Source organism: Sus scrofa, chromosome 12 (genome assembly GCF_054392235.1).
Source record: "Sus scrofa isolate SSC_HxYL_T2T_F1_AM1 chromosome 12, Sscrofa_HxYL_maternal_Yorkshire_Landrace_v2.0, whole genome shotgun sequence".
Classification (NCBI taxonomy): domain Eukaryota; kingdom Metazoa; phylum Chordata; class Mammalia; order Artiodactyla; family Suidae; genus Sus; species Sus scrofa.
The window spans coordinates 13518807-13537541 of NC_139394.1; the positions used below are offsets into that span (position 1 = coordinate 13518807).

General features: G+C 51.9%; 1 protein-coding gene across 1 annotated transcript; it reads left to right on the top strand.

Annotated features, from left to right (window-relative positions):
- The first annotated feature begins 1543 nt into the window (after nucleotides 1-1543).
- CACNG1 (calcium voltage-gated channel auxiliary subunit gamma 1) lies at nucleotides 1544-12583 on the top strand. Its single transcript, NM_001044605.1, is given in 4 exon segments — nucleotides 1544-1785; nucleotides 10155-10229; nucleotides 11323-11460; nucleotides 11902-12583. Coding segments are annotated over 4 exon segments (675 nt in total). The 5' UTR covers nucleotides 1544-1550; the 3' UTR covers nucleotides 12129-12583.
- The last annotated feature ends 6152 nt before the right edge of the window (nucleotides 12584-18735 follow it).

Here is an 18735-nt window from a genome sequence, read left to right on the forward strand (position 1 = left end):
AGAAGATGCAAAGCCCAGGAGGGGTGTAGGGGCTCCAGCCTAGAGTACTGGCCTGAGGTGGGGGTGGCATATGGGTGGGCAGGACCCTTGGTTGGTGATTCCAAACTTCCACACGGCCTCTGCTACATCCGCGCACCCATTAGCCTCTCAAGACCTACCTGCAAATCAACCTACTTCTATTCTTTTTGACTTAAGTATACGTATTTTGGAAATGGCTGGAAAATCTTTTTTTTTTTTTTTTTTTTTGCTTTTTTTAGGGCCACACCTGTGGCATATGGAGGTTCCCAGGCTAAGGGTCAAATCAGAGCTGTAGCCACTGGCCTGGGCCACAGGCACAGCAACATCAGATCTGAGCCGCATCTGCGACCTACACCACAGCTGACAGCAACGCCAGATCTTTAACCCATTGATCAAGGCCAGGGATCGAACCTGCATCCTCACGGAGGCTAGTTAGATTCGTTTCCGCTGTGCCACGCCGGGAACGTCAGCTGGAGACTCTTTATCACCTGCCATTAATAGAAGGTAAAACTCAAGCAGTATAATGAAAACAGAACCACAGCCAAATCCAGCTGAATTTTTTTGTCCTCGCTAGGCTATTCTTTGATTTGCAAGCATCAGAAAGGTGTTACAGATGTACTAACCCCAAACAGAGCCTTTCTTCTGGACCCAATTGGAGGGATGAAAAGAGAACTGAAAAGGCCCAGGGTTGAGTAATGCCAGGCTCAGGCACAGCCTAAAATCCCCCTTTGGCTTGGGGGATGGGGTGGGATTGAGGTCTAAAGTGCTTGCCCAGGGAGTTCCCTGGCGGCACAGCAGGTTAAGGATCTGGTGTCACTGCTGTGGCGTGGGTTCGATCCCTGGCCTTGCTCAGTGGGAACTTGACACAACATTGCAAAGCAACTATACTTTAACTAATAAAGTAAAGCGCTTGCCTGGGTGGTGGCCTCCAGGCGCCCCAGACAGGGCGTCCCCAAGACGTCCCTCCACAGGCTCCCGGGTCCCCGAGAACTGCAGGACAAGGACCCTTTCGCCCTGCCCTGGGGCCCCGCCAGCCCAGAGTGAGGACCGAGGCTATGCTGCCTGTGACCGCCAGGGTCTCTGTCCTGGCCTGGCAGTGGCCCTCTCTCCTTCGGCCCCGAGCGGAAGCTGCTCTCACGCCTGGTGTCCCCGCCGCCTGCCCCTCGCCTCTCCCAACTCGGGTCCCCTGGGCTGCTCTTCTGGAGACGTCTCCAGCCACCATGTAGAGCCTTCTCTCCTTGCCCCACCCTAGCGTGTTTCTGGCACCAGGAGGGGAAGAATGCCCTGAAACCCGAGGAGAGGCCGTCCTCGGTGACACGCCTGGAGATGTGCATTAATAGAAGCCTCCCTCAAGCCCTTGACACGTCTGGGCAGCTGCTCAGCCCCGTCCAGCGTCCCTCAGCCCAAGACCGGCCCACTCTGGCTCGGCCAGGCACCCTAAACTTAGCTTCCACCCCTGGCTCCACCACCTCAGCCCCGCTGCCACCTGCCCAGGAGGACGCTGCCCCGAGCACCCACCCTCCATGACTGCCATGTCCCAGACCAAAGCCCTGAAGGTCCGTGTGACCCTCTTCTGCATCCTGGTGGGCATCGTGCTGGCCTTGGTGGCCGTGGTGACCGACCACTGGGCCGTGCTGAGCCCCCACGTGGAGCACGTCAATGCCACCTGTGAGGCGGCCCACTTCGGCCTCTGGCGGATTTGCACCAAGCGGATCGCCGTGGGTGACAGCAAGGACAAGAGCTGCGGACCCATCACCCTGCCTGGGGGTAACGTACCCCTCCCTGTCCCCCCGCCCACCTCCTGCCCCTTCCTGTCCCCCAAAAAAGCTGCCCATGGGAGAGAGGGCAGGGGTCCCTGCCTCGGAACCCAGCTGCGCCCAGCCCCCCGTGCCCAGGGAGAAGGATTTGAGGTGTACGTTGCTGTGCTGGGGGCCAGAGCCAGGTCATGAACGGAGGGCTTTCGTCTCCGGCTACTTCTGTCTCGCTAGGGCTTGGGGTCTTCTTTCTTGAGAAAGAAACAGGGGGTCTGCCGGCCTAGGGCTTCTGGGTGTGCCAGGCCCCCTCTCCCCCTGCAACCACAGGCCCCATGACCTCAGGGTGAGGGATTGCTGTTGTGGTGGTGGGAGGGTGTTCCATCTCCAGCCTTCAGGCTGCAGTGTAGACAGGAGCAGTTACAGAATGTACAGGGCCCGGCACAAAATGAAAATGCGGGACGACCTGCTATGATTATTAAGAATTTTAAGCTGGCAAGAGCAGAGCACGACACTAAGCTGGGGTCCCTTCTGGATGCAGGGCCTTGAGCCATGATACAGGGGACACGTTTGTGTGGCAGGATCTGGCTGCAGATAAGCCATTGGCCTCTTTGTCAGAACTGTGGGTCCTTCTGTACCTCTTCCCTGAATCAGGACCCCTTCGGAACTAGAAAGCATTTCCTCTCACTGTGATTTGAATACCCTTCTCAATTTCCCACCACCATGGGAGCAAACCACACACTGGAAGGGGAGCTCTCTGTCAAACACACCTGGTATTAGGGTGACGAGTCTATTCTGCGAATGGGGAGCCCCCCACGTTCATAGCCAATAGAGCATGTGCTGAGAAAACAAAAAAGCCTTCTTCAGGGAATCAGAGGCCGGGCTCTGTGCCAGCCTTGCCCACAACCTCCCTAAAGGACCATGGGGGTCGACAAAGCCCATCACAGCCCCAGTCCTGCCTATAAAGTAGTGGGCTTGGGTTCAGCAACACAAAGCCCCTCCCAGCACTTACAAATGTCCTTCCAAGCTAGCAGTGGACTGGGGTGAGTGTGGTGTCCCACCTGGTTTTCAGAATTATTCTCTGTTCTCCGACTGGGTATTCCTTGAACCCTGCCGTTCAGGAAAATCACTGCTAAGTCCCCAAAGATCTTGATAAAGGAGCCCAAACCCCATCCCTCCCTGTCTGTCCTTCCTCTTCCCCTCCTGCTGGCTCCAGGACACCCCTGCCTTGCTCACCCCCGCTGGACACCCGGAAGACTCGTAAATACGCAGCTGTCTTTGGACACATAGAGTCCCGGGCCTGAGGGCTTTAGCGGGCACGGCCATGTGCTTGAAGGGTATCACATAGCCCAGATGCCCACGCCCTCGGCCACGGCTGAGCACACCCATAAACAGATGCATCATCCAGCCAAGCCTTCCAGGGCAGGGCAAGGCGGATTCTCCAGGGGCCGTGCATGGGAACGCACTGTTATGGTCGGGTCCACCCGTCCTTGGCACCTGCCTTTTAAAGCCTGGTGAGTTTACAGGGCCAATGAGCAGGACGTGAGGTGAGTCTATACAAGGAGAGACAGACTGGGACCAGCCACAGGGGACCAGCAGGCTTGGCATGGCCTTTAGGCTCTTGAGGCTGAGCTGTCTCTCTGTACACCATCCTATCCTGGTCCAGAGGGCATCGTATGTTCCCTCCTGTGAGCACTGCCTTACCCCCTACACGCTTCCAAAGTGTATGTCTGTCTTCTTTCCTCTCCCTTCTCTTCCACACCCACGCCCCCTGTGCTCGGTGGGATCCCTCTTTTCCCGAGGGAGGAAAATTCAGACAAGCACTCTCACTTTCTGACGACACCAACAACCGCAAACACACATAGAGCTCTGTCTGCCAAACCTGTATTCCTTTTGGATGACATCAGAAATAATGACCAACTAAGAACCTCCAAAAATCCTCTTCTCCATAAAAACAGTGCGAACATTGGCCCAAATGGTCAGGACAAACTTTTTCAGAATTCTGGAAATTAACTAGTCTTGCAGCAATGCAGCAAGTACTTACTCAAGAAAAATGGATGGACTGCAATAAGAACAGTGTCTTAACTTGCTCTCTTCTCGTTCCCCCCTCCTCAACTCTGTCGTAGCCTTGAAAACCAATAGCCTGCCATCACAGTGAAATCCAGCAGGCTGGTAGCCACCAGAGGGGACAAAACAGGACTGGATCTCTTTCAAAGCCTCATCCCCAGAAGACCATCATTATTTGATGTGTCTGGTGGTTCCCTGGAAGTGCCCCCTTGCAAGGCTGTCTTTGTTTGACCTGAGCTCATCCAGTGGAAACAGTCTTTTCCCCAGGGGGCATTTGTTGAAAACAATTAGAAACAATTTTTCATAAAGCTACTACCTGAGGCAGTAGATAATAACTAGGGCACCCAGTAGGCGAACCAAAAAGGTGGAGACTAAGATAGGTGGCTTTGGAAAAGCTCCAACACACTCTTGAGAATATAGGAGGCCATGTGCAGCCACAGGGCGATATGCTTGCACAGGAAAGATCTGAGAAGGCTCTAAGCTCTCCCCTCCCGCTTATCTTGAGCTGTTTGAAAAAAAGGAAGGAAGGAAGGAAAGAAAGGAGGGAGGGAGGAAGGGAGGGAGGAAGGAAGGAAAGAAAAAGAAAAAAAAGAAGAAGGCTAAGGCAGAAACATAGACTATTTAACTGAGTGCTCTGCTCTCTGCTTAGCACAGAGCCCCTCAGTAAAGACTGGGTGTACTGGCTCCAAGCCTTCTGGGAAATCTCTGTGAGCTGACCACCAAACTAAGCAGAGATTTCAGTGGCCACACATGACAAAGACCACAGACTTCACAAAATTAACTCAGAAAGGCCTCTTAACAAACAAAGAGCCACAGGAACAAACTCTGGGGGAGACTGGAAACCTGATTTCCGGCATTGCTACGCTATATCGTTTAAAACGTAAAAGTTTTACATTTTAAACTAAAAAACTTACAAGACATGCAAAGCACTAAAAAAGTGTGGCCCATCCGTGGGACGGGGGGCAGGGAGGTGGGAGGTGGTGTAACCAATAGATCCTTAAGGAAGCCCAGACATTGGACTTACTAGGTTTTAAATCAGCTATTTTAGCTCCAAAGAATGGAAAGAAATCCTGTTTAAAGAATTAAAACAAAGATGAGAATGATAGTTCATGAAATAGAGAACACCAATCAGTAAAGAGAAAAAAAATTATTTTTAAAAGACACAGTAGAGATTCTGGAATCGTGAAGTACAGTAACTGAAACGAAAAATTCGCTAGAGGAGTTCAATAGCAGATAGAAGAAAAGTCAGAACACGGCAAATCAACTATAATTTTTAAAAATTTTTTAAAAAATCAGAAGGGACCAGTGAACTTGAAGATAGGTCAACTGAGATTAGCCAGTCTCAGGAACAGACAGGAAAAAAAAAGGAGGATGACAGATGAACAGAACCTCAGCGACCTATGGGGACAGTATCAAATGTATTACCATGTGCATAATGGCAGTCTCAGAAAGAGAGATAGAGAGGAGCAGGAAGGCTATGTGAAAAATTCCCAGATTTGATGAAACTAACTAATTTACAGACCCACGAAGCTTAATGAATTCCAAATAGGATAAATCCATACCTAGGCACATCGTAACCACATCATTGAAAGACAGAGAGAATTTTGTAAGCAACAAGAGGAAGCAACTCATCACATAGAAGAAATTCTTAATAAGATTAGCTTATTTTCCCTAGAAACCATGGAGGCCAGAAGACAGTGGAATGACATATACATATCATTATATCAATATCATCAATATCAATATATATATATATTATCCTCAAAAAATCCCTTATGAGGGCCATACTATTATCATCATTCAATCTTACACATAAAGAAAACAAAGCACAGAGAAGCAGGGAGGTTGAGTAATTTGACCAAGGTTGCACGATGACCATGGCAGAGCAGCCAGAAGGCATCTCCTAAAATTCACCTTAGTTGCTACAAAATACTAGTTTACAGCAATCCAATGAGGAGGCTCTGAGTCTACAAGTGGTTCTCACTCTACACATGGGAAAACTGAGGCTCACAGTGACTTCTCAAAGGTCACCATCTCACAAGTAGAGGTTCAACACCCGACTCTCAAATCCACAGCCTCTTTGCTCTCCAGTCTCTTCCCAAACCCTCCAATATGCACACAAACATAGCTCCGAAAGCTGCTGACCCAAGTAAATGCATGAGACCAATTTTTAACACGGCTTGGTTTAGAGACCACTGCACCAAGAGCTGCCACAACGGAAGGGACTTTTCAACGTCCCATCCAGCCACAGAACGCTGGAGGCTCTGAGGACACAAACGGTCTAATGTGTTTTTTCCACTGACCAAGAGTCTTAGAAGGACTGCCATGCATAGCATGAACATCGGAGGTCCACTCCAGTGTCCCCAGAATGAGAAGGAGGGCTTCTCCAGGTGTCCGAAGAGGCCATCTATCTGAAAGCCCAAATGAGCCTTTATAATGTCAATCCCTTGCCCGCGTGCTGGGTGGCATGTTGTTTCTTCCAGGCTCTGCCTCTTTAGCACAAGGAAGCAGCCTGCCCCAGTGCCCAATTTCCCTAGTGCCCCTAATATTTTTTTCTCTGGTACTTGGTGCAGGGACTGGGGACATTTGAAAGCATATAATGCGACTGACCTCAAGAATTTCAGGGTCTCCCTTTTCTACCCACAAGAGCCATATGGCTGGAGACTCCAGCCATAACTAGACTCCCTCCCTACCCCAAACGATAGTAATATTCTAAAACTCTGGGGTCGGGTCCCGAGGATGACTCCAATCCGTTTTACTAAAGTCTTCAATCAGAGGGATGGGGGAACACAGAACACAGAGAAACCACTATTGGGGGGCATCAAGAACTTGTGTTGCAAAAGAGTGAAGACAACTCTGGCACTGATGCAGGTAACAGATGGTGAAATGTTTCTTCTGACCCGTAGAGCGCTCGTTCCCTTGGTTTTGTGCAAATCCATAAGATACTTTTTAAAATATATTAAAGTCTGCATCAACCAGCACTGGGTACCCTGACGCATTCTCAGTGATAACCCAGAGGCAGCCCTAATCATACAAACTGTTCCAACTATCAGAGAAAGATCTGTATCAACTCAAGTTCAGCTTGGAGTTAAATGTGTCTTCTGTTCTACTTCTTCAAAATGGCACAGATATGGTTCTGCAGAGTCATTCCCTTAATCAGATTATTTGGTTAGCCAAATAGTCCAACCCCAGTCAAGCCCAAGGGCTGAGTTTACTGTATTTTTTTTTTTTAAGGACTAACCCACTTCAAGTTGCCAGGCCACTGAGTCTTAGGACTGTTCATGGTAGACATTTTGGAAACACACGAAAAAAAAAAAGGAATACAAATATTCAAGTCACTGTGAGCCATTTGCAGAATTCCGAAGTAGAGTTCCGGATCATCAGCCTGGCAGTGTACCTCCCCCAACTTGGTCCAAAGCACTGGCTTCTTCTGCCTGGGGAAGGGGCTGGAGCCCATCCGGAGCTGCAGGTCCTGAGCTTTGTGCAGGTGGGATGGAGGCCAGGTGTGAGTTGGGGCGTGGGGGCAGCGGCGAGAAGATTCAGAATCTTTGCAGTCTGCACAGAATTTGTCACTGCTCCCCACCTCCAAACCCCCTCCCCTAGACTAGGTGGCCTACACAGGGCCCATCTCGCATGGCCTTCCTTTCAAGTTGCCCTGATGCTCAGTTTACCCAGACGGCCACCGTACAAAGGGGTGGAGCTCAACAGGACCCTGGGCAACTCCTGAGTGACACTGGCGGATGCCCAAGTTGATTCATCCTGAATGAGCATCTTGCAGGCTTTGGACGTGTCCAGGCTGAGGCTGGGTCTGACACGCCCCTGCCCCGGCCGAGGCCATCGGGGACCACAAAAGGGCTTGTGGTCTCCAGGACAGTCACAGGCCCTGGGGCCAGTGCTTCTCCTGGTTCAGTGCAGAAGACACCAGCCTCCCTCATGGGCTTAGTCCAAGAGAGAAACAGGGTCAGCCCATCCATCCTCAAGCCCTAACTGTGCCACATCAGAGAGAAGCTGAGACTTTCAGATGCCCTGAGTGGCCCCATGTGTGAGAGCAAATAATAGAGGAGGAGAGGAAGGGGAAGATTATACCTGGGCCACCAAGGGGGAAGATCCCCCCAACCCCGCTGCTGCGCCCCAGAATCCACAGACTGGCTACCCCAGCACACAGCCTCCCCCGGCGGTCTGAGCCAAGGCAGTTTTCACTCAAACGCCCCACAGCAGTGGTTTGTCCAGAACGAAGCCTGGTGTCTGTCTGGTGGGAGCTGACACCCCAAACACTATCTGCACGAGAGGAGCCCCTGTGAGCCCCTGTGCCAAACAGCTGTGCCTGGGCCAGGCTCTCCACGGGCCTTCATCTCTAGGCCCTCGGCGCCGAAGGCTTTTAACTCTCGGCTTGTGAGTAGTCAGGGAGGCAGCTGACCGTGAAATACACTTGAATTCCGCCAATTCTTAGAGGGTTTTCAATGACACCCGAAATTGGCCCTGAAAGAATGAAACAGAAATTGTTCCTTTATCCAGAGGGAGACACTGGGAGTCCTGCGACATTGCACGAGCCATTTTGAAGCAGTGATTCGAGAGAATCTATAGCTAATACTCTAACAAATATAAGAGGGTGGCATTATGCTTTAAAGTAGCACCAGAAGCTGTGGGAGAGCATCAGTTCTGATGTCACCAGCGGCAGCCACACACCCAGGTAACTCAGTTCAGAAGGAACGTGATTTAAATATAGAGGAACATTTACTGCTGCTAAACCAGGCTCCGTCTCTGGGGTCACGCGCATCCTCAACTGTGGGAGCAGCAATAAGCCTGACCCTGGGGGAGCGGGGAGAGTGGGAGGCCACAGGCTTCAATGGCAAGGAGCTGATACGGGTCAGACGGAAGGAAGGCCTGCGCCCCAGTGAAAACTCTGGCTTCAGCAGCACCTCAGGTGTGCTTCCAAAAGAAACGAGGCATCAATCACCTGGCGACAATCTGAATGTAGCCCGAAGGTAAAGAAATGAATGAATGCACAAACCAGATGCCAGCTAAACCAGGAGCAGAGCTATTTCTCTACGGAGGTTCAAGGATCCACAGGAAAAATAATTCAATGAACGGTCTCACCCAAACAAAACCTAATTTAGTTTTTTTTTTTTTTTTTTTAAGAAACAAAATAGTATAAAATAACCCATTCATCTACTTCCTAAGTCAGGAGTAAAGACTATCAAACTATATCCAATAAGCGATAAGACCACCCTCTGATTCTATAGTGTGTTGAGTTATTAGAGAGTTTACAGGAGAAAAACGGAAGAGACATTATATTGAAAATCAGCATGAATTTCTCTGTTTTGAGTTCTTCCCCTGTCCCCATCAAATCCAGATTTTCGGTCCCACTGCCAACACGGATCAGCTATGGCTTTTCTGACACAAATCAGGTGGACCAGGCAGCTTCCTTGAGAGGCCTTATCTGGGCTGCTTCTGTGGCCGCAGGTGTCAAGGGCCTGATGAAATGATGTGACAGTCACATTTGTCCCTTGATTAGAGGCTCTCTACCCTTCACCCAGATCCAGATCCAGATCCCAGAGATGGCCACTCGGAAAATGCTCCCCAGAAAATGAGCATTTTAAGGGGTCTGGTTTCTAAACCTGACTGAGCTTCAGAATCTCCTGGAATGCTTTTGAAAAACCCTGTTTGCTTCCCAGGGCACCCTCAGTGCTTCAGGGTGGGCCTGGATGTTGATAAAAACCCCACCCTCGAGAGAATGTGATCCAGGGTTTCTCAACCTTGGCGCTGACATTTGGGGGCCAGATCATTATATGCTGTGGGGGGCTGTCTTGTGCACTGTAGGATGGTCAGAAGCATCCAGGCCTCTACCCACTAATACCTGTAGCAGCCCCTGCCCAGCTGTGACACCAAAAATGTCTCCAGACATTGCCTGGTGTCCCCTGGAGGCAGAATCAGGCCTGGCTGAGAACCACTGTCTGGCCCTTGGTTGACCACCTGTCCTGCACCCCCTAACATAGAACGTGAGCTCTGGGCCTCAGTTACCCTATCTGCCTAATGGGCCCAGTACCCCAGTGCTCTCTGCCCCTGGACTCAGTCAGCCTGAGTTCCCTGAAGATCTGCCAGTCTCTTACGCAACCTCCTTTTCGCGCCGAAATTGTGGGTGAAGGTCAGAGACAGATGTTTATTTCCGCCCAGAGTCAGGTTTGGGGGAGCAGGGAGCCAGTCAGAAGCGCCCTTCCCCCCCTCCCCAGGGGGCTCACACCCGCCTTCTCTTGCTGAGCCTGTGCCCCGGCTGCAGGTCCCTTCTCTTGACTCATAGGCTGTCTCCCTCTTTTGCAGAGAAAAACTGTTCCTACTTCAGGCATTTTAACCCGGGCGAGACCTCAGAGATCTTCCACGTCACCACTCAGAAAGGTGAGCCCGCATGGAGATGGGAGAGGGGGTGGCAGCGTGGCTCCCGTCACCCGCTGCTGAGCCAGAAAATCACCTGGCACTGAAGCCCCAACGTCCCCGCTCTGACACCAGGCAGCCCCCCTCCCGATGCGTTTGAGCAACAGCCTGGGCACCCTCTGTGCTCCTGAGACAGCTGCCCTCCGTCTCCAGGCCTCCTGAGAGTCCCTTCCTCAGAGCTCAGGCGAGTTCGTAAAAGACATGGTTCCTGGTAGCTCCCCAAGTGGCAGAAGGAGCTCATTTTCCCACAGAGCCCGAGGGATGCTGCTGCGACAGGAGCTCTGGAAACAAGGATGCAAGATCCTGGTGATGGTTTTCAGAACCAATGGGTCAGAGTCCGTAGGGAGCCCTTCTGAGTAGAAATCACTCTCTGAGAATCAAAGAAGGTGGGGACTCGGGCGGATAACAGGAGGGGCCCCTGGAGCACACCGGCCCTGGGGGGGCCTTTGGGGAACCATGGGGCTCCAGGGCTCCCTTCTGGCCTAAGCACAGCCCCGCATCGGCACGGGTGCAGACGACTGCACACAGCACAAATATGCATGCATGTACACACCTGCATACACGCACACAGGCACACATGTACCCACTCGGACACACACACAGATCGTCTCACATACTGAGCTGGGTAACAAGTCACACTCTGTCCTCCTTCCAGAGGCGGCGTGTCAGTCCCAGGACAGACCATCCCCAGCCTGAGTGCCACCTTCTGACCTGTCACTCAGAGGAAGGTTTCTGCTCCTGAAAGGCCTCCTGCCACACATTTCCCGCCTCCTTCCAGGGCCTCTGCCCCTGGAGGGAGGAACTTCAGTTTAGGGCCTGGAAGACCTGGGAGAAGGAATTCGTTCAGGAGAACATCCTGGCCCCACCCCTTACCCACTACCTACCTTTGAACGAGGGCTCTTGGAACCTCAGTTTTCTCACCTGGGAAATGGGAATCATTGGATGTGGCACCCTCGCTGACCTGGTTGCAGGCACAACCAGCAATGACAAAAGGTGCAGGGGATGAGGCCCCTTCTGAAGCGCCTGGGGGCGTCTCTGCCCCTTCTGTGTGTTGCAGAGTACAGCATCTCGGCGGCCGCCATCGCCATCTTCAGCCTCGGCTTCATCATCCTGGGAACCATCTGCGGGCTCCTGTCCTTCAGGAAGAAGCGGGATTACCTGCTGAGGCCGGCGTCCATGTTCTATGCCTTCGCAGGTACGCTGAGGGCGCCTGTCCCTGTGCCCCGGGTCTGGGCAGATGCTCTGACATCTGGGCGTGGAGAAACTCCCAGGCTCCACCCCGGGGCAGACTGACCAGGGCTTCAGCGCCTGGCTGTGGGCCGGGATGGAGGCAGATCTTGGCAGTGTGTCCGTTTCTTACAAAGCCTGAAATCCTCCAGGCAGGGAGGATGCCAATTACTAACAAAACTTTTAATTGATTTTAAAAGAGCACTAAGGAAATGGAGGAGCGAGGGCTGTTAAAGGCCAAGGGTTCCCTTTTGCAGGGTCCCCAGTGGAGCAGAGGTGCCGCTGGCCTCCTCCCTCCCCGACCCCAGGCCGGGTCTCCCCCTTGACGTCGCAGGAGGAGCCCGGCAGACCCCACGAGGGGGGGCGGGGGCGGGGGCCCGAGCCCCTGAGAGCTCGGCTCTGTCCTCAGGTCTCTGCATCTTCGTCTCGGTGGAGGTCATGCGCCAGTCGGTGAAGCGCATGATCGACAGCGAGGACACTGTCTGGATCGACTACTATTACGGCTGGTCCTTCGCCTGCGCCTGCGCCGCCTTCATCCTCCTCTTCCTCGGCGGCATCGCCCTCCTGCTCTTCTCCCTTCCTCGAATGCCCCAGTACCCCTGGGAGTCCTGCATGGACGCCGAGCCCGAGCACTAGCCCTCCTGGGGCCCCAGAGAGCCTCGGGACTTTCCCTTCAGGAAGCTGAGCCCAGCCGAGAACATTCTAGAAAAGGGGGGGGGCTTTACTTCTCCCCTGCTCCCACCTGGCCCCCTGCAGCCGCCGCTGCTGCTTTCCCTGCCAGAGCTCTCCTCCGGGCTGTGACGGGCACCTCTGGGAATCCAGAGAGTGGACCTGGTCCAGACCTGCCCGAGGGGGGGCAGAGGCAGGGCCAGCAGGTGCACAGGTGTTCAAAGGAGGGCCCCGACCTTTCTCTGGGGTTCTAGGCTGTCCCCGTGGGCTCAGGCTCCTTGATCGGCTGGCTCCCCTTGTCCTCTGCAGCCCCTTTACCAGTTCCGGGTGTCCACCTGTGTAAATAGCCAGCCCCTCTGTCCTTCTTGGTGACAAGATGCCCCCTTCCCCGGTGACCTGAACCTCCCCTCTTTGGCTTCTGGGAGACCTGAGAAGCATTTTTTAACTGGGTAGAATCTGACGGTGGTTTGAAATAAAAACTCTCCAGAAACTTGCTTTTTCCTTGGCCTTGCCCAGAAACAGATTCCTGACCACAGCCCAGGGGACCCAGAAGGAGCAGGAAGACATGTCCCCGGGGTATGTTCAGGACTTCTTTGGGGACAAGGGGGGACAGGAGGCCTTGTTTACCAATGACATGTAGCGGTTCTGATTTCCCGTTTGTATCTTTGGGCCCTGGGATTGTCAAAGGCCATCTGACCAGGCAAGGGGGTTAAAAATAAGAAAGGCTTACGTCCAGAGTGCCCGGCACGCCAGGCATCCAGGGCTAACACGGCACGCCTGCCCCGCAGCCGTGAGTGTCTGATTTCGGACGCTGGATTTTGGTTGCAAAGAACTTCAGGAAGCAGGGCTTAGCAGCTAGACGCGGAGCGTCAGAGTTTATGCTCTTCTGTCTTCAAAACCCCATGGTACTCCGCCAGCCCTCAGAGACATTAAGTCAGACCCAGCGGGCAGAGGGGCCCTCTGGCTCCTAGCTTTGACCGTGCACAGAGGCCCGTGTAGGACTCATTCTTGCAGAGAAGGATCAGCACACTGGTGGCCTATGGGTCGAGTTGGGGCTCGCTGCCTCCTAAGAATGGTTTTTATAGTTTTAAATGGTGAAGATGGGTGTTCCCCTTGGGTTGCAGCCGTGGTGGGGCTGGCAAAGATGGTTCTCTGACATCTCAGGGGTCTGGGCTGCGCTCAGAGGGCCTGGGGGACAAACAAGGAACCCGGCACAGCCTGCTTCTGAGTCAGGGCAAGTGCGGGTGCCTGGTGCGTGGTCGCGAAGCCCAAAGGGTCGAGAGGGAGTTCCCCTTGTGGCTCAGCGATAACGAACCCGACTAGTATCCATGAGGATGTGGGTTCTCGCTCAGTGGGTGAAGGATCCCGTGTTGCTGTGGGCTGTGGTGTAGGCCAGCAGCTGTAGCTCCGATTTGACCCCTAGCCTGGGAACTTCCTCCATATGCCACACCTGTGGCCCTAAACAAACAAACAAGGAAACAAAACAAAGGGTGAAGGAGGCCAGGGTGACATAAAATGGGGTGGCATCAAAGTGTGGGCGCCACAGAGAAGGACCAGCAGCAGGCGAGAAAAAGAGGCTGCACAGCCAATGGCGGGACTCTGTCCCAAGGATGCAGAGACAGCACCCAAGAGCCACCTGGCTCCCAGTAAGAGAAGAGGAAAATCAAAGTCTGAGCCAACCTGGGACCTGGGGCCACGGCTTATGAGCAAGGAGGCAGACAGATGCCCTCGGCCCATCCATTTTGCAGGTCAGGACTCTGGTTTGTATTTTTATGATGATTGCTTTCAGCAGAATTAGACTGGTGTGCATTTTGTAATTCCACACAGACAGCTGTATTTTTAGCACTCAAACCCACTCTGAATGGAATAGCCATTGAATATTCCATTCCATTCCAGAATACCTTTGGTTCCCCAGAGTTTTAGCTCTTTGGAGAGATGTGAGCACGCCCGGAGCATCGATGCAGACAAAAGGACTGGAGGGCAGCTGCCAGGCGCCACGCCGAGGCGAGGCGGCTCCAGCTTCTGCTGCGGAAAGAAAATATAACCAAGCAAAATAGACCCCGAAGCCGAAAAACAAAGAAACCCACCAAAAACGTCTTTCTCTCCCCTGTCCACCTGCTCGCTGATGCCTGCCAGGAAGGAGGTTGGGATGGGCGGTTGGTCAGTCTTGCTCTGGTTGGGTCCAGCTCAGGAATGTGGGGTGTCCCCTGGTCCTCACTGCAGAGCTCAGCAAGGAGGTTCCCACAGCAAGACAACAGCGCGAGCGGCTCTGAAGCGGGGAGTCAGCAGCAGAAACCCGTGGCTTCTGGTGCTTCACTGGACATGGTGCGTTTAACCATCATCAAATCCTGAGATTTCATAACACTCGCACTTTTTAAAATCCATCAGATCCCATGAGGTAAGGGAGGCGGCAAAGCCTGGACTAGCGACTCAGTCAAGATAAATAATATCTAAGGGTGAGGATTTTTGTTTGCGCTTTTGTTTTAATTTGTTTGTCTTTTTAGGACCGCACCTGGGGCATATGGAGCTTCCCAGGCTAGGGGTCGAATCAGAGCTGCAGCTGCCAGCCTACACACAGCCACAGCAATGCCAGATCCGAGCCACCTCTGCGACCTATACCACAGCTCACAGCACTGCCGGGGCCTTAACCCACTGGTCAAGGCCAGGGATTGAACCTGCATCCTCAAGGATACTAGTCAGATTCGTTTCTGCTGAGCCACGATGGGAACTCCGAGATTTTTTTTTTAAGGTGGTGAAATATATACAGCATGGCATTTACCATCTTAATGCTTTTTTTGGCCTCACCCACAGCATGCAGAAATTCCCAAACCCATGCCACAGCAGCAACAATGCCAGATCCTTAACCGCTGAGCCGCCAGGGAACTCCCATCTTACTTATTTTCAAGCGGAGGGTTAAAGACATTCGCGTGGTTGTGCAGTTCACCTCCACGACCTCTTCATCTTCCCAAACAGAAACTCCGTCCCCTTAAAAAAACTCCTCCATCCCCCAACAGTTCCCCCAACCACCATTCTACTTTGTGTTTCTGAATTTGACGACTCCAGGTGCCTCAGAGGAGTGGAATCGTACGATATTCGTGTCTATCTTATTTCACTTGGCATGATGTGCTCAAGGTTCATCCGTGTTGAGGGAGCATCAGAACTTCGTTCCCCTTTCAGTCTGAGCGATACTTCCCTGTATGTGATACTGAAATGGAGCAGGACTCTAGGGTCCTTGCCTCCCACCCCATGTCCTCCACCTGCCTTCTGACCATAGAAAAACTTTAGTCAAAGAATAAGTTTCATCAGAGAAATGAGAAAATCTGGGAGCAAAGAAAAACCATCAAATGAGGCCAAATAATAATAATTTCATCATGAAGCAAAGCCAGGGATCTTTGGTTCCTGCTCAAGAGCTATAGATAATATCCCGAGCCATATCCTCGGAGCTGTCTGATGGGTTCTGAAACCCCCGCCAGGTGGAGGAGGTTACCTGTATGACGACCAGACTGCAGACATGACATAAGTTGTCAGAGTTCTGAGAATTGGCCTCGAGGAAATGGAAACACACCAACCCTGGAATGGAAGAGTAACTGCACTTAATCAAGATGATGCTGGTTGGCCGCCACATGACCCATTTCAAGATGACTGTGCTGTTTCTGCATGTAGCACCCTACCTATACGCCCCTAACATTCCCCTTTCAAAGCTCTCGCCCACTGATTGTCAGTGGGGGGAATTGGCCCTATGGACAGAAGTCCACCTTCCCCCTCTGGCTGCTGGTATCCAAAAAAAAGGAAACGTTCCTCTCCACAAACTCTGCCTCTTTATTGGCTTTAGAGCAGCCAGCAGACAGACCCCACTTTCAGTAACAATATATCACACGTGTCTAACTAGCCATGCACGGATGGACACTTGGGTTGCTTCCACAATTTGGCTACTGTGAATCACACTATTATGAACCTGGACATAAGAATATGTCTTGGGGAGCTTGCTTTCAACTCTTTTGGATGTGTGATGTGTGATAGTTTGTAATCAAAATTAGTGCAAAATATCCAAGATGAAGACAGCATCGCTATTTTAAATAGAGACAGGACCCGTGTTACTGATTCTTCCTTCTGCGCCATCCTCCTGTGGGTTGTCATGGCAACAGAACACAGCCGCAAGGATCCCCATTGAACGGAGGGAAAAACTGAAGACCCAAGAAGGGCTTCTTCCCATCATCTGATACGTGGGGCCTGTGCAGGACTGAGAACCAAGGATGCTGGTTCCCCACCTGTCTAACCAGGGTCCTTTCTAGTTCTCACTTGCCCTCTGCCCAGGTAACTAGGGGACCAAGAGACAGGGCACCCTCACTTTAGCTAACACAGAGTAGGGTCTGCCCAAGTGGTTTGGGTTTTTTAAATCCCTCCTCGAAACTGAACATTTCAAGTCTGTGGCCCCGTTTTTCCTGACTGCCCCCAACAAAAAGAGGTTTTAATAATGTCCTCCTGGAGTACCCGTCGTGGCTCAGTGGTTAACGAATCCGACTAGGAACCATGAGGTTGCGGATTCGAGTCCTGGCCTCGCTCGGTGGGTTAAGGATCCGATGTTGCTGTGAGCTGAGGTGTAGGTCACAGACGGGTCTTGGATCTTGCGTGGCTGTGACTGTGGTGTAAGCTGGCAGCTGTAGCTCCGATTCGACCCCTAGTGTGGGAATCTCCATATGCCGTGGGTGCAGCCCTAAAAAGAAAAAATTAATAATAATAATAATAATGTCCTCCTGCAGTATTTCCCTGGCTCATATGATGTGCTCCATTTTGATCAAGTATTTTATTTACAAATTCGTGTCTAATTTATACCCTGCCAGCTCTCAGAAAAGACCCGAAGTGGAGACAGGTATTAATACATCCTTGATGAAGAACTTATCTCTTACACTGACGGCTGGTGGGAGGGTGCGGGCAGCTGCCCACAGCCTCACTCAATATCAACCCCCGAGGCCATAAATTAATCCCCACACCGGGCATCGATCCCGCGCCACGAAGAAAGTTCATTAAGGTAATTGCCATTACAAGGAGCGATACTTTGTCTTCTTTTGACTTGGCTTCTGGCAAGAGTTCGGCCTGAATGTGAAAGCTCTGACCTCCTGCAAATGGTCATTGATTTGGGTTTAAACCTGCCTCTCTCTTTGCCCACAGAGCGGCCCAATAAGCCCAGGGAGAGACGGAGGATGGGGGTTTGCCTGCAAGCACAACCTGAGGCTTCTCAGCTCTGAGCTTGAGGAGCTCAAAAACAAACATCGAGTTGCTGATTGAAACAGCGAACACCCCCGCCCTGCCAGGCTGCTACAATCGGAAGCCAATCTAGGCTGTGTGGTTTTCTCTGTTTTTTCAATCAAAGTATAGGTGATTTACAGTGTTGGGTTAATGTCTGCAGTGCAGCCGAGGGGACGTGTTTTGGGGGTCGGGGGAGGGATGGCCTGGGGCTTTGGGCTTAGCATATGCACACTGAGGTATATGGAATGATTGGCCGGTGGGGCTCTGCTCTGTAGCACAGAGAACGCCACCCAATATTCTGTGATAATCTGTGTGGGAAAAGAACCCGAAAGAAAATGGATATGTGTACACAGATAACTGAATCACTTTATTGTACAGCAGAAATTATCACAACCTTGTAAATCAGCTATACTTCAGTAAAACTTAAAAAAATGAAAAAAAATAAATTTAAGTATAGGTGATGTACGAGGCTGGGGTAATTTCTGCAGTATGACAAAGTGACAGTTATACACACATATATGTTCTTTTTTATATACTACAGGGCTTTTTGTTTGTTTTTCCTTTTTGGCTGTACCCACAGCAGCAGAAGTTCCCAGGCCAGGGATCGAACCAGCGCTATAACAGTAACCCGAGTTGCTGCAATGACAACACCAGATCCTTAACCCGCTAAGCCACCAAGGAACTCCATATGCTGGTGTTTTGGGGGTTTTTGTTTTGTTTTGTTTTGTTTGTTTGTTTGTTTTGGTTTTTTTTAGGGCTGCACCTGCAGCATATGGAAGTTCCCAGGCTAGGGGTTGAACTGGAGCTCTAGCTACCCGGGTGGAAGAAGCCTTTCCTCCTCCTTAACCTTCTTCAAATAGTTAAAAGACGGTTTAGGACCACAAATGGCAGCAGGTGAGGCGGGATGAGACCCAGCTCCCTCCCTTAGCCCGAGGTGCCCCCTCTGGCCTCAGGATGGCAGAGCCTCAGGGCACTCACCGCTCCTATCATTTCCTTGTTCAAGGTCGGCTTCCAACACAGGACAGGAGGTCCAGGCGGCAGAGGCTGGCAGGCTTATCCACTGCTGCACCCGGGGCCTGGCACACAGTAGGCTCCTGAAAGCAGATAGAAAAGAGGGAGGGAAATAAAGTGATTTAAGGAAGGAGTATAGGTTTTGGAGTAAGGGAAGGAACAAACAGGGCCGCCAATTAACAAGGGATCCTGTTTGCATGGATGAGGGTGCTTGGTCCAGGGTTTCCTGGGGCTAAGTACACCTCAACCACCCCATCTTTGAAGTCCTACTATGTGCCGGTAGAAAGCGTTCCAGACGAGGGCGGCGCTGACCCCT